General features: G+C 41.1%; 1 protein-coding gene across 6 annotated transcripts in view; it reads left to right on the forward strand.

Moving 5' to 3' along the window:
• Patj (PATJ crumbs cell polarity complex component) overlaps nt 1-14,141 on the forward strand; it is a 304,043-nt gene that overhangs the window by 94,493 nt on the left and 195,409 nt on the right. For all 6 annotated transcript variants that reach the window (XM_048351444.1, XM_048351442.1, XM_048351445.1 and 3 more), the window contains 2 exons: nt 2,194-2,601; nt 12,628-12,742. In XM_048351444.1, coding sequence (XP_048207401.1) covers nt 2,194-2,601; nt 12,628-12,742 — 523 coding nt within the window. The remainder of the gene's footprint in view (nt 1-2,193; nt 2,602-12,627; nt 12,743-14,141) is intronic.

A 14,141-nucleotide genomic window follows, 5' to 3' on the forward strand; every position in this document is an offset into this window, starting at 1 on the left:
GAAAATTCTTTTTTTTTTTTTTTTTTTGGCCAGTCCTAGGCGGTGAACTCAGGGCCTGAGCACTGTCCCTGGCTTCTTTTTTGCTCAAGGCTAGCACTCTGCCACTTGAGCCACAGCGCCACTTCTGGCCATTTTCTGTATATGTGGTGCTGAGGAATTGAACCCAGGGCTTCATATATATGAGGCAAGCACTCTTGTCACTAGGCCATATCCCCAGCCCAGAAAATTCATTTTTTAAAAATTAAAAAATTATCTCTAAAGCAGTTGTACAAGGGGGTTTCAATTTAGCACACCAGTTTGTGAGGACAGTGAACAATTCCGTGCTGAATAATTTCTACAGAAAGCTTACCTGGTCAAGTCTTGCTGTATGCTATAATCATAGAAAGTTCATCTTGGGGCTGGGAATATGGCCTAGTGGCAAGAGTGCTTACGTCATATACATGAAGCCCTGGGTTCAATTCCTCAGCACCACATATATAGAAAATGGCCAGAAGTGGTGCTGTGGCTCAAGTGGCAGAGTGCTAGCCTTGAGCAAAAAGAAGCCAGGGACAGTGCTCAGGCCCTGAGTCCAAGGTCCAGGACTGGCAAAAAAAAAAAAAAAAAAAAAAGAAAGTTCATCTTGGAGCTTTCTTTGTTTTTTATTTTATTTTTGTTTTGCAATTGTTTTGCAGCTAAAGTGTGGTTTTTCTTTACTTGATAACAATGGTCCCGCAACATTCCTGTCACATATGACCATGTCCTACACTGCCCCAAAGTCCTGTAAAGTCTGTCACATTTTTAAAAAGTGTAGACATGCTTTTTTCCAACTTTAGAACCGTGTACGAGATTGTAAAATATCCCCTACATTTTTTGAAATATTTGCAATATTTTGGAAATCTGCAGCACTGTTTTAATTTAAAAGCGTCACCATGTGACATTTAACTGTGAAGACAAAGCAATGGAGAAGAGCAGGCATATCCCAGGAATTCAAGCTTGGAAATAATGGGTGGGGCTTAAGAAAGGAATTATCATTGATCTCTTGGAAGAAATTGGGTCTAATTGTACACAACACCAAAAGGTTCTCTGGAGTTAGGTCAGAGGCCCAGCAAATTCATGTAATTTGGCATTAGCCAGGAGCTCAACCAAATGTTCTGCTTCTGTTTGACTATTAGTGCTTTGTATTAGTTGTTGTAATTAGAGAACTATAAACAAAAACTATAGTATATCCACTCCTTTTTATCAGATATTGTCAACAGAGTTGAAAAACTATTTCTATTATGTAGTATATTATAAAAAAATTCACTCAAAGTAGATAAGACATGCTGCCTGTATCTTTCAATTGTACCATGTTTTTGAGGATTGGGATGTAGCTCAGTGGTAGCATGAGCAAGGCCATGAGTTTGATCCCTAGTACTGCCAAAAAAGAAAAAAAAAGCCTAATTTGAACATTCAATCAATCTATCTCTCTATATATAAATATCATATGGATATAATATAGTATTGATGTAACATATTGTTTATATTGATAAAAGGCTCTATCAATATAATAATATTGATATTATTATTAATATTGATATTATATATACATATACATGTGTGTATATACATATTTATATGTGTATATACGTGTGTGTGTGTGTGTATGTGTGTGCGTGCATGTGCCAGTGCCAGTACTGGGGCTTGAACCTGGGGCTTCTTGGTTGCTTGGCTTACTCTCTTGCTTGGTTTTTTCGCTCTAGGCTGGTGGTGTTTTCCTCTCAAGCTGCACCTCCACTTTGGCTTTTTATAAGGATTACACACCTGTATTAGCATGAGATGACTATAGTTGTGCACCATTTTCTGTATTAAGCATGGGTTCAATATTTGGTGTAGCAGTTTAACCAAACTCCTGTTTCACCAGAGAATTTTCATGGGGTTAATGTCTAATGGATTTTTTAGAATAGTCATTCACCTTGCCTGGGGCAGATTTCTGCCTCTCACCTTGCCATTTGACACTTTCCTGGGTTGTGGGCTGTGTATAGGGAGCTGCTATTTTTGCTCCCTTGTAATGGAGAAATGTCCCCCTTGCCCCCCCCCCCCCCCCAGCCTGTTAGCCATGCCTTAGTACATGGTACAGAGTGAAGTTAAATCTGCATTTTCATTTTCTGCTTGGGGTGGATACAACAGACATTTTACCTTTTTTGTTTGTTTGTTTTGCAATTCTTTCATTTACAGGGTTTTAGAGATGAGCCATATTTTAAAGAAGAACTTGTGGACGAACCATTTCTAGATTTGGGCAAGACGTTCCAGTCTCCACACACAGACATAGAAGGCAGCCAGGAGGCCTGGGAAATGTGCGAGTTCCTGAGTGCTCCCGTGGAGGAGATGGGCGAGGAGAGGGAGATGCTGGTGGATGAGGACTGTGACCTCTACCAGGGCCGCTTGCAGTCTGTGGATGTGTATTCCTCACCCCACAGTCGAGATGCCACGCCTGTGCCTGCCAGGCAGGACCTCCAGTTTGGCACTCCATGGTTACATGACAGCCTATCAGGGGATGAGGTGCCCAGGTCTCCAGATGCAGGATCCATGACTGCGGGCTATTCCCCGGAGGCACAGCCGTATGGGTACGGCACTGGAGATGGGGTAAGTCATCAGAACCTGGCTACCCCACCTCCCCTCCATGCCCCAGCCCCGCCCTCTCTTTCCTTCATGTAACTTTCCAAAAATAAAACAACCCAAGCGATGTAATGGGTTTTTCCACAGTGAATGGTTGTTTGCACAATGCACCTTAGCCTGTAAGCATAAGGTCATAATTTGTGGTCACACACACAACTTCTCATGGGAATCAGTGAGCTGCACAATTAGTTCCCTTGGCGGTTTTTCTCAATGTTGTTTTTTAAAGTTTTATTGTAAAGGTCCTGTACGGAGGGGTTACAGTTACATAAGTCAGGTTTGTTTGTTTGTTTTCTTTTTGAGACAAGTCTCTCTATGTAGCCCCGACTGGCCTCAAACTTGTCATTCTCCTGTGGCAATCTCTCAAGTGCCAGAATTACAAGCATGTACTGCCATGTCTGGCTTTGCTTCAGTGTGGCATTGTTTTCCTGATTTCTCATTTCAAGGAAGAATTCTTTTCAACACTTGTGGTTTGTCACAGACTGTGTTTTTTCAGGGGAAGTCAAGGGAAAAGTAACCAAAAAAATGTATCGTTGGTCTTTTTCTTGGTTATCCACTTGTTCCTTCTGCTACATATACTACAAAAACAGTGAGTGCTGGAAAATTGTCTTTGCATCAGAGATATTGTCTATAACTGTCTACTCAAAGGCAACCTGAAAATACCTGTCTTTTAAAATATATAAATGTTTGGGGCTATAGAGAAAATAGTCAACGTAATATTCATAATAAAACTTTAGTTAAAACCCATATTTTAAAGCCTAGAAAATGTTAATTTTTTGTCTCATCACAGTTAATAAAATATAATCAAATTATTTCAACGAATATTTAATGACAGTTTGGGCTGGGTCCAGTGGCTCACATCTGTAATCTTAGCTACTTGGGAGGTGGAGAGTGGGAGGTTTACAGTTCTAGGTAGCTTGTGTAAAATGTTACTGAGACCCCATCTTGACAAATAAATTGTGTGTGTGTGTGTGTGTTTGTTTGTGTGTGCCTGTGCCTGCATGCACACAGCCATGTACACTGTACACATGCAGGAACTGGTATTCGGGCTAGACCTCTGAGCCTTGGGCTCTTACTTACCTTTTTACTCAAAGCTGATGTCCTACAATTTGAGTCATACCTCCACTTCCTGCTTTTTGGTGGTTAATTGGAATTAAGAGTCTCAGAATTTTCTGCTCTCTCTGGCTTCTAACAGGGATCCTCAGATCTCAGCCTCCTAAGTTGCTAGGATCACAGGTGTGAGCTACCTGATAGCCTAGCTGCTCGTTTTTATAATTCTAGCTACTCAGGAGGCATAGGTAAAAGGATGAGGAGTCCCAAAAATGTTAGCCCATATCTGAAAACTAAAGCAAACAAACGAACAAAAAATGTGGGTGGGTGGGTGTCATGACTTAAGTGGTAAAGTGCCTGCCTTGCAACCGCAAGGCCCTGAGTTCAAACTCCAATACTGGTCACGCTCCAGTAATAACTTTACAAAAAGAAACTCTCTACCAGAATTATTTCCCAATCACTTATCATTGTTTTCCAAACAGGGTCTTGATTTCCATCTAGATTGTTTGAGATAACGGCTGCTGTCTCTGGAGGCTTACCCTTATCTCAAGCAGTCTTTACCTAACATTAGGGTTTTAAATCCTTCTTATCGGCCATTTCCTTGCTTCTCTGGGTTGCTGCTTCTCTTGTTCAGTAAAGTGCTTTTAAAGGACTGTTTAGGAATGGAAATCAATGCTTACATTTGAAGGGCAGGGTGTACATCCTAATTGTGAACTGGCCTGCTTTTCTGTATTTTTCATTTCTTACTAATTATGGCTTTCCTGGGCTGGGAATATGGCCTAGTGGCAAGAGTGCTTGCCTTGTGTACATGAAGCCCTGGGTTTGATTCCTCAGCACCACATATATAGAAAAGGCCAGAAGTGGCGCTGTGGCTCAAGTGGCAGAGTGTTAGCCTTGAGCAAAAAGAAGCCAGGGACAGTGCTCAGGCCCTGAGTCCATGCCCCAGTACTGGCAACACAAACAATAAACTAATTATGGCTTTCCTATACAAAATTTATTTTAAATTTCCCCAAATAGTCAACAACCTGGTTCCCTGTTATATAAACTCTCAAAGCTGTGGGCTGGGAATATGGCCTAGTGGCAAGAGTACTTGCCTCATAAACTCTCAAAGCTATAGATAAAATAACTTAATCCATATTTAGGGTATTTGTACATTTAGGCATTCATCTTTTAAAATCTGTAATGTTTCTTGGGACTATTCTTACATTTTATGACATCATTTAAGGTTATGGAGCATAATGATTAAGATGATTTTAGCCCTGAAGTGTCTTGCTTGAGGAGTGTTTTATTTTATATTTTTCCTGGTGGACACTGGTGGCTCAGGCCTATAATTCTACCTACTCAGGAGGCTTAAGATCAGAGGACTGCAGTTCGAAGCCACCGGCCCAGGTAGAAAAGTCTGTGAGGCTCTTTTCTCTAATTAACCAGCAAAAAGCAAGAAGTGGAGTTGTGGTTTAAGTGGTAGAGCACCAACCCTGAGCTCTGAGTTTAAAACAGTACTGGCATTAAAAAGAGAAAAGAATCTGACTGTTTGAGAAACAGACTCATCATTATCACCACTATGTGTCCACAGATTTCACTTTGTACATCGCTTCAAAAATTTGTTCAAGTTGTAGTATATGTCAGAACTTCTTTCCTCGTAGAGCTGAGTAATTTCCTCTTGTATGCATACACTGGGAAAAACAAAAATGTCCTCTACCTTCCTCCATTCAGGCCTAGGAGAGTAGAAATTAAACTGGCCAAGGATATCAGTGGAAGTGGGACCATGGTTCAAGTGCTAGAGTATTTGCTTAGCAAACATGAGGCCCTGAGTTCGATTCCCAGTAGAATGGAAGGAAATAAGACAAGAGAGTGAGAGGCATTAACAGGAGAGAAAGAAACAGTTTCTCTAGGAGAAAATAAAAGATTTGTTTGGTTCAGTGGACTTTTAGTAGAACAAATGGGAGATAAAGAAATTTGTGAGAACGTTTATTTCTCTGATGGCAATGACCTTGCCCTCTTCTAGAGAGTTCTAGCAGGCTTACTGTTTGTTGAGAGTAGGTCTGCCTGGTTGACATGACATCTCCTTTACCACAGTTGATGTTCATGGCAGTCATGCAAGGGGAACCCTCAGGGCTCCTCTCAGTCCAATCCCCAGATGCCTTTAACTTAAAATAACTGTCATCCCAACTCCAGGATTCTGAGAGTGTCCCCATATCTGCTTCCCCTGCTTCCAGTTCTTTTGGCTTGTCAGTCTATCAAAGAATAATGAGAGTTATTTGGGAATGAGCAGGGGGCAGAGAGAGGTACTGTGCCACAGTCCATGAAGACCCAAGTCTTGGTTCAGCTTGTTGGGTGGATGGGCTTGTTAGGCATCGTGATGGTTCATTCTCGTTGCCAGCGTGATTGGATTGCAAAATACTCAGGAGATTGCTATAGCACACCCCTTGGAGGTGTTTGCGATGATATTTCCAGAGACAACTAGATCCTAAGGGCTTTGACCTTGATGAATTGATATAATGGAGTTATTGAGAGAAGATGAAAGAGAGGCAGGCCTCATTATAGGTGAGTCCTGGGGGCTGTACCCTGCTCTGCCTCTTCCTGTGTTCTCCTTCCTCCACTTCCTGGCCACCATGCTAGGATCTGCCCAGCCCACCCTGCCCTGGCATGGTGGGCTGACACCTCTTCAACCCTGAAGAATAAACAATTCCTTCTCTTAGGTTGTTGATGTCAAGTATTTGGTCATTGCAGACAAGAGAAGCAAGGAATACAAGCATCTTATCTACATTGTTGCAGTCTTAGAGAATGCTAAATTTTGTAACTGAAATCTGTGCATACTTATATGGTATGTGAAGCATGGTGTGCCGGATAGCATAAACATTCTTTTTAGGAATCTTACTGAGACCTGGAGAACCATCTTATCACAGGCAAGCAGGCAGGCAGGAGTTGCCTCCCCCCCTCCCCACCTTTATAACTTCCAGCTCTATTTTTATCTGGGTCTCACAAGGACAGCTGTATTATCATCAGTTTTCACCCAGAGATAGAATTTCTGGGTTGTATGGCAATTCTATGTTTATTTTTTTGAAGGAACACTATACTGAGTTACATTGCTACCAGCAGTGCACAAAGTTTCCAAATGTCCAACATCCTTGCTAACACTTATTTGCTCTCAACTGTGTGTGTCTGTGCATGTACATGTGTGTTTTATGGGCGTCTCATTCTGAGTTTTGCTCACACTGGGTACTCTACCATTTGTATCAACTCCAGTTCAACATTTTGCCAGTTAATTGGAGATAGAAATCTCTCAGACTTTCCTGTGTAGTCTGGTTTTACATCTACTACCCAGATCTCAATCTCCTGAGTAATTAGAATTATAGGTCTGAGCCACTGGTGCCCAGCTTTACTTAGCTTTTACTTTTTTTTTTTTTTTTAAGATGAAAGGTATACCAACCTGTTTTATTTTCTGTAACACAGTATCTGAGATGGGGTAATTTTTTTTTCAAATTTTTATTATCAAACTGATGTACAGAGAGGTTACAGTTTCATACGTTAGGCATTGGATACATTTCTTGTACTGTTTGTTACCTTGTCCCTCATGCCCCCCTCCCTCCCCCCCGGGGTAATTTATTTTTAACCAGTCCTGGGGCTTGGACTTAGGGCCTGAGCACTGTGCCTGGCTTCTTTCTGCCCAAGGCTAGCACGTTACCACTTGAGCCACAGTGCCACTTCCAGCCTTTTCTGTTTATGTGGTGCTGAGGAATCGAACCCAGGGCTTCATGCATGCTAGGCAAGCACTCTACTGCTAGGCCACATTCCCAGCTCTAGGTGATTTTTAAAGAAAATAAGTTCTCACCTTACAATTCCAGAGGCTGAAAATCCCCAGCCTTAGCTGTTATAACTGAGAAGTAGACTCACATCACAACAAAGTTTTGATTCATAGTTTCCAAATAACAGAGTATTGCTCATTTTTATGTATTTATTGGCCACTTGTATTTCTTCACTTGAAATGTATTCTGTTTGCCAGTTTATTGGAATTTTATTTCTTTGTTCTTTTAAAAAATTGTCTTTATTGAAAGGTGATGGATGAGCAGTGGGGTTACAGTTACATAAGTAAGGTAGTGATTACATTTGTTTTTAGACAGTGTTACCCTATCCTTCATTTTCTCCATCTTACCTCTCCCTACTCCTCTCCCCCCAAAGTTGTAAGGTTGATATCCAACCTATTGTTAAGTGAGTATCATTGACCTGCTGTTTCTGTGATTTCCTTTCCCTTCCTCTGGTCAAATCTTATATATAAGACACAAGGTACAGAAAATTAAGAGAAATGAAAGAGAAAATGTCTAAAATAAATAAACTTCATACAGTACATAATAAGAACCTCTTGTTTCTTGGAGTTCGTCTTGGTGCCCTTCATTATATGTGGTCCTATGTATTAAGCAATTGGGTTGTTGAGATCCCTTCTTAAGGATATCATAGACATATTCTAGTTCTTACAAATGAGGGAAACCATGCAACCTATTTTTCTTTGGGTTTGGCTTACTTCACTTATAGTACTCGAATTCCTAGCTATAGTAATAAGGCAAGAGGTGAACATAAAGAGAATCCAAATAGGGCAAGATGAAGTAAAACTCTCCCTCTTTGCAGATGACATGATCCTATATTTAGAAAATCCCATAGACTCCACTCCCAAGTTACTTAAGCTGATTCAAAACTTTGGCAAAGTAGCAGGGTAAAAAATTAATCCACAAAAATAATTAGCTTTTCTATATGCCAACTACGAGAAAGGAGAGGTTGAAATTAGGAAAGCAACCCCTTTTGCAATAACCTCAAAAACAAATTTAAGTACCTAGGAATTAACTTAACCAAAGAAGTAAAGGACCTCTACAATGAAAACTTCAAAAATCTGAAAAAGTGGGCTAGGAATGTAGTTTAGTGGTAGAGTGCTTGCCTAGCATGCATAAAGCCCTGGGTTTGATTCCTCAGTACTACATAAACAGAAAAAGCCAGAAGTGGCACTGTGGCTCAGGTGATAGAGTGCTAGCCTTGAGCAAAAGAAACCAGGGACAGTGCTCAGGCCCTGAGTTCAATCACCAGGACTGGCACACACAAAAAAAATCTGAAAAAGGAAATTAAAGTAGATCTAAGGAATTAGGAAAACCTTCCATGCTCCTGAATTGGGAGGATCAACATTGTGAAAATGGCAATACTGCCAAAGGCTATATACAAATTCAATGCAATAACCATCAAGATCCCAACTTCTTTCTTAAAAGAAATAGATGAAGCAATCCAAAAATTCATATGGAACAATAAAAGACCCCAAATAGCAAAAACAATCCTAAACAGAAAGAACAGTGCTGGAGGAATATCAATACCAAACTTAAAACTCTATTACAAAGCCATAGTAATAAAAACAGCTTGGTACTGGCACAAGAACAGGCCAGAGGACCAATGGAATAGAACTGAAGACCCAGAAATGAACCCACAGACCTATGGCTACCTAATCTTTGACAAGGGAGCCAAAAAAAAAAAAAAAATAAGATGGAAGAAAGCCAGCCTCTTCAACAAATGATGCTGGCAGAATTGGCTAAACGTGTGTAAAAAACTAAAGTTAGATCCTGATATCTCACCCTGCACCAGAATCAATTCCAAGTGGATTAAAGACCTTGAGATGAAAGCAGATGCCCTGAAAATATTACAGGAAGGAGTAGGCGAAACACTTGGGCTCCATGGCAGGTTGAAACTTTCTCAGTAAAGACCCAGAAATAGCAAATCAAAGAAAGGCTGGACAAATAGGGTTGCATTAAAATTCAGAGTTTCTGCACGGCAAAGGACATAGCTAGTAAGATACATAGAAATCCCACAGACTGGGAGAAGATATTCACTAGCCATACAACAGACAAGGGCCTTATATCTAAAGTATACCAATAGCTCAAGAAGTTAAATAACCCCAAAACAAACCTCCAAAGAAACAACCACTCCATTAACAAGTGGGCTAAAGACTTAAAGAGATACTTCTCTAAAAAGGAAATATGAATAGCCAAGAGATACATGAAGAATTTCTCTACATCTCTGGCTATAAAAGAAATGCACATCAAAACAACATTGAGATTCTACCTCACCCCAGTAAGAATGGCCATTATCAATAAATCTAACAACAGATGCTGGTGGGGATGCTACCAAAGGGGAACACTACTACACTGTTGGTGGGAGGGCAAACTGGTACAACCACTCTGGAAAGCAGTATGAAGGTCCCTCAGAAGACTAAACATAGAGTTCCCCTATGATCCAGCAGTCCCACTTCTGGGCATTTACCTATATGTCCACAAACAAGGCAATACTAAAGTTACCAGCACAACCGTGTTCACTGCAGCACTATTTACCATAATAAAAATATGGAACCAACCCAGATGCCTCTCCGTAGATGAACGGATCAAGAAGATGTGGTATATATACACAATGCAGTTCTATGTCTCCATCAGAAAGAATGGCCCCATTCAGAAGGAAATGGAAACACCTGGAAAAAATTATATTAAGTGATTTACTTAGTTTTTAAAAACCAGATTGCTTTGACTTTCCTATTGTAACTTGTTGCACCAGGAGGCTAGGCCACATCCTTAAGTTCTGTCTCGGCACTCTACCACATATGGTAATGGATGAGGAACTGAGAAAACACCACACAGCCCTCTTCAGAGTAACTTAGCTTCTGCAACCCACCTCCCCAGTTCATTCTCCTTTGCCAGTCCAGCACACAGGCACTCACTCTTAACTGCCTCTCTGGGGTTTTGTGTGTTAGAAAGGTCCCTATGCCACATAAAATTTTCAAAAGAAATATATGGGCTTTTCCTCTCATTTTCTGACTTGAATGGAATCCTAGAACTCTGCCAGGATGGAAATGGAGTTTCTGCCTCCACAAGCCCCATGGTGAGGGCACTAGCTGGAGGTCCTTGTGAGCTGATTAGGTCATGAGCACTCTGCCCTCAAGAGTCTTTCTAGAGGAGGCTGGGGAGAGACCCACAGCCCTTCTGCCATCTGAGGCCACTGCTAGAAGTGCCATTTATGAAAACAGAAGCAGGCTTTTTCCAAACACACCTGTACCACACCTTCACTTTGCTCTCCCCAACTTCCAGAAGTATAAGAAATGAATGGCTCTTTCTATGAGTTACCCAGTTAATGGTATTTTTGTTATAGCAGCCTTTGCAGTAACTCTTGTGGCTTTTCCTCTTGGCATGGGAGACACAACCAAGGAAAGGAAAAGTATTCTTTTCTACCCAGGCTGGCTTTGAATCTCTCCTCAATCTCAACCAGCTGAGTAGCTAGGATTACGGGTGTGAGTCACTGGTGCCTGGCCTAAACCAGTCTTTCTGTATATGTGTTTTGGGTACTTTAAGTTAGCAGTCAATATGTAAGAGCAGCATATTATAACCTCTTTCAGATCTCAAAGTATGAATTGGGAAAGACATAAATGTTTTAGCATTTGAGCAGATTATAACTTTTGAAAATCATACAAGATGTGTGTACAGAAGGAAGACAAGACAAAATACACTGTGTACATTATTAAGGGGTTTGCTCATTTTTACTTTGAGTCAGGGTCTTTGTAACCCACTGGCTTCAAACTTGTAATCCTGCTTCCTTAGCTTCCTAGTGCTAGAATAAGAGTTGTGCAGATAAACAATGTTTACTTTTAGGGGTGTGTGTGTGTGTGTGTGTGTGTGTGTGTGTGTGTCTGTGTGTCTGTGTGTCTGTGTGTCTGTGTGTTGGTCCTGAGGCTTGCATTTAGGGCTGGGATACTTGCCCTGAACTTTTGTGTGCAATGCTAGCTCTCTATCACAGCTCCCTCTGGCTTTTTTGGTGGTTAATTGGAGTAAAGAGTCTTTCAAATTTTCTGCCCCATCTGGCTTCTAATTGGAATCCTCAGATCTCAGGACTATAGGTGTGAGCCAGTGGTGCCCAGTTGACTTGTAGTTTTTCTTCCTTTGTTAGTTCTGGGGGTTGAACTCAGGGCCTTACTTATATCCTAGGCTGGCACTCTCTCACTTGAGCCATGCCTCTGGCCCTACTTTTGCTGATTATTTTGGAGATAGAGTTTAGTGAACTTTTCTCCCCAGATTGGCCTGGAAACTCCATCCTACACATCTCAGCCTCCTTGGCTGCTAGGATTACAGGCTTATCTGTAAGTGTTAACTGTAATCCTCAGGTGGATAGGAAGAGCCAATAGGACATTGTGCCTTGGTTTTATCCCTGGGGATAAGCCCTGGGGAGGCTTAAGTGGGAGGATTGCAAGATCCAGGCCAAGTTACCCTAGGTCTTCCTGTTGAAGCCCTATCTCAGAATGAAAACAGTGCTTAGCATCATGAAAATCCCCTTTGTGTTTGGGATGATCTGTAGAGCTATTTAAATTGCAGCCTAGAAGTAATGTGGCCAAGAGATTGTGTGAATCCACAGTTGAGGTCCTTGGTGAACATAGTCAATGTTCTATCTTGGTAAGTGTTTGCTTCAGACTACTTATGTTCATCAAGCACATTTTTTTTCCTGTGTCTTTTCTGGAGCTTGAACTCAGGTCCTGGGAGCTGCCCCTGAGCTTCTTTTTGCTCAAGGCTAGCATTCTACCATTTGAGCCACAGCTCTACTTCTGGCTTTTATGATTATTTATTGGAAATAAAGAGTCTCATGGACTTCACTGTTTGGGCTAGATTTGAGCCTTAGATCTCAGCCTCCTGAGTAGCTAGGATTACAGGCATGAGCCACCACTGCCCAGCTCACAATTTTTATTAGTGTGTTTTTATGTGTATTAGCAGGTTTTTCTGACCTGGGCTCTTGTACATATTTAGTCATCAGCATTTGTCATAACTTGACCCCAGAATAAACTGCCACTGAGAACGTGGACCTGTTTTCACTAATGTCTTTATCTACAGTGCTTCAAATTATTTCATAAAGTACTAATGCATTTCTGTTTTTCTTCCTTTCAAGCTGGATGCAATGTTTGCCTTTGATTCTGTCCCGTCCATGCCCTCTGCTGAAGGAAACACTCGATTTGATGATCTGGAAAATCTTAATTCATTATCTCAGTGCAGCCTGGATTTAGGTTTGTGGCTTTTGTTTCTTACAAACACAAGTTTGATTATTTGTCATTTTTCTGTCTTATTTTGTGCACTATGAGCTTCATGGTCACGTGTTTGTATTCATTCACTCTGATGTCTTTGAGTTTGACCCTGCTTGTTAAGTACTTGCTTCAGAATATCTGAAAGAGCAGCCCTGGCTCAGATTTTGATGGAAAATTTTCAAATTCTGTCTTCTGAGAGGGCCATATTTTCTCTGCCTCCTTGTGCTTTTTATCCACAGTGGGGTTATAACTAAAACAGTACTTGATGCTGAAATAAGTCTCCTGTGATGTGGTAAAACCTTATGCTCTTAAGTGATATTGTTAGCTCACTGAATGGCACTGTTAAATATTAATAAAGAGAGGCATATTTTAAACATTTATGGGACATTTTCATAACCATACATTACAGTCTATTTTAGCACATTAATATCTTAGTTTCCATTAAAGAATTGAAGTACTGTGTCTCTCACCTTCCCCAATATAGACTCATGCCTTTGAAAACTTGACTTTAAACAATAATTTTCCTCTATTCAACCTTGAAATACAGCATGTCATCGTGTGACAGACATAGAGAGGCTGTTTAGTTCTCTCATAGCTTTATAGAGCTATTGTTTGGGTTTATGCTGTCCTTCACTTGCTATGAGTCCCCTGAGGAAAAAGCCTCCTGGTGGGTTTCTTTGTGTTGTATGCTGAGATGCTGTGAGGGAGAGAGCACTATAGAAGGTCATGTTACAGTTGATATGAGGTCAGAGTAAAAAAAAAAAAAGCTACAGAATTGAATCTTAAGTGGTAAAAACGAAGGCCTGTGTGAGATAAGAGCACTTGTCAGTTCCCTGTGGGTTAGAACACTACATGGCTAGATGAATCTATGACTGTGTCTGGGAGAAAAATGACCCTTCCCTTCCTCAAACTCTTCCCAGATAAGACTGCTTAAAAAGAATTCCCTTGAGCTTGCTACATGCACCTTACACTTGCTAAGCAGACATTATAACTGCTGCGCCACACCTCCAGCCCTGACTTTTTGCTTGTTAATTTTGAGATAGGCTCTTGATCACTGCCTGGGCACATTCTTCAGACACAGGATAACAGGTCTCTTTCAACCTGTTCTGCCCAAGCTGGCCTTGAACTTCAGTCCCCAATAATCTCAGCTTCTGAAGTAGCTAGGATGATAGGTACAACCCATTTAGGCTTGGCTGATGAAGAGGGGTTGATAGGTAGATGGGGCTAAGGTTTGGGGAATGGGAGATGGAGAAGGGATATTTTTCTCATGGGATAATCCTGTCCTCTGTTGAGCCCTGTTCTGTATCACATAGGTCATGCCAGGTGACCTTCTATGCTTTCTATGTGCGAGTTTCCTGTGGCTCAAACTCCATGGCTTAAA

Source organism: Perognathus longimembris, chromosome 7, assembly GCF_023159225.1.
Source record: "Perognathus longimembris pacificus isolate PPM17 chromosome 7, ASM2315922v1, whole genome shotgun sequence".
In the NCBI taxonomy this organism is placed as follows: Eukaryota; Metazoa; Chordata; class Mammalia; order Rodentia; family Heteromyidae; genus Perognathus; species Perognathus longimembris.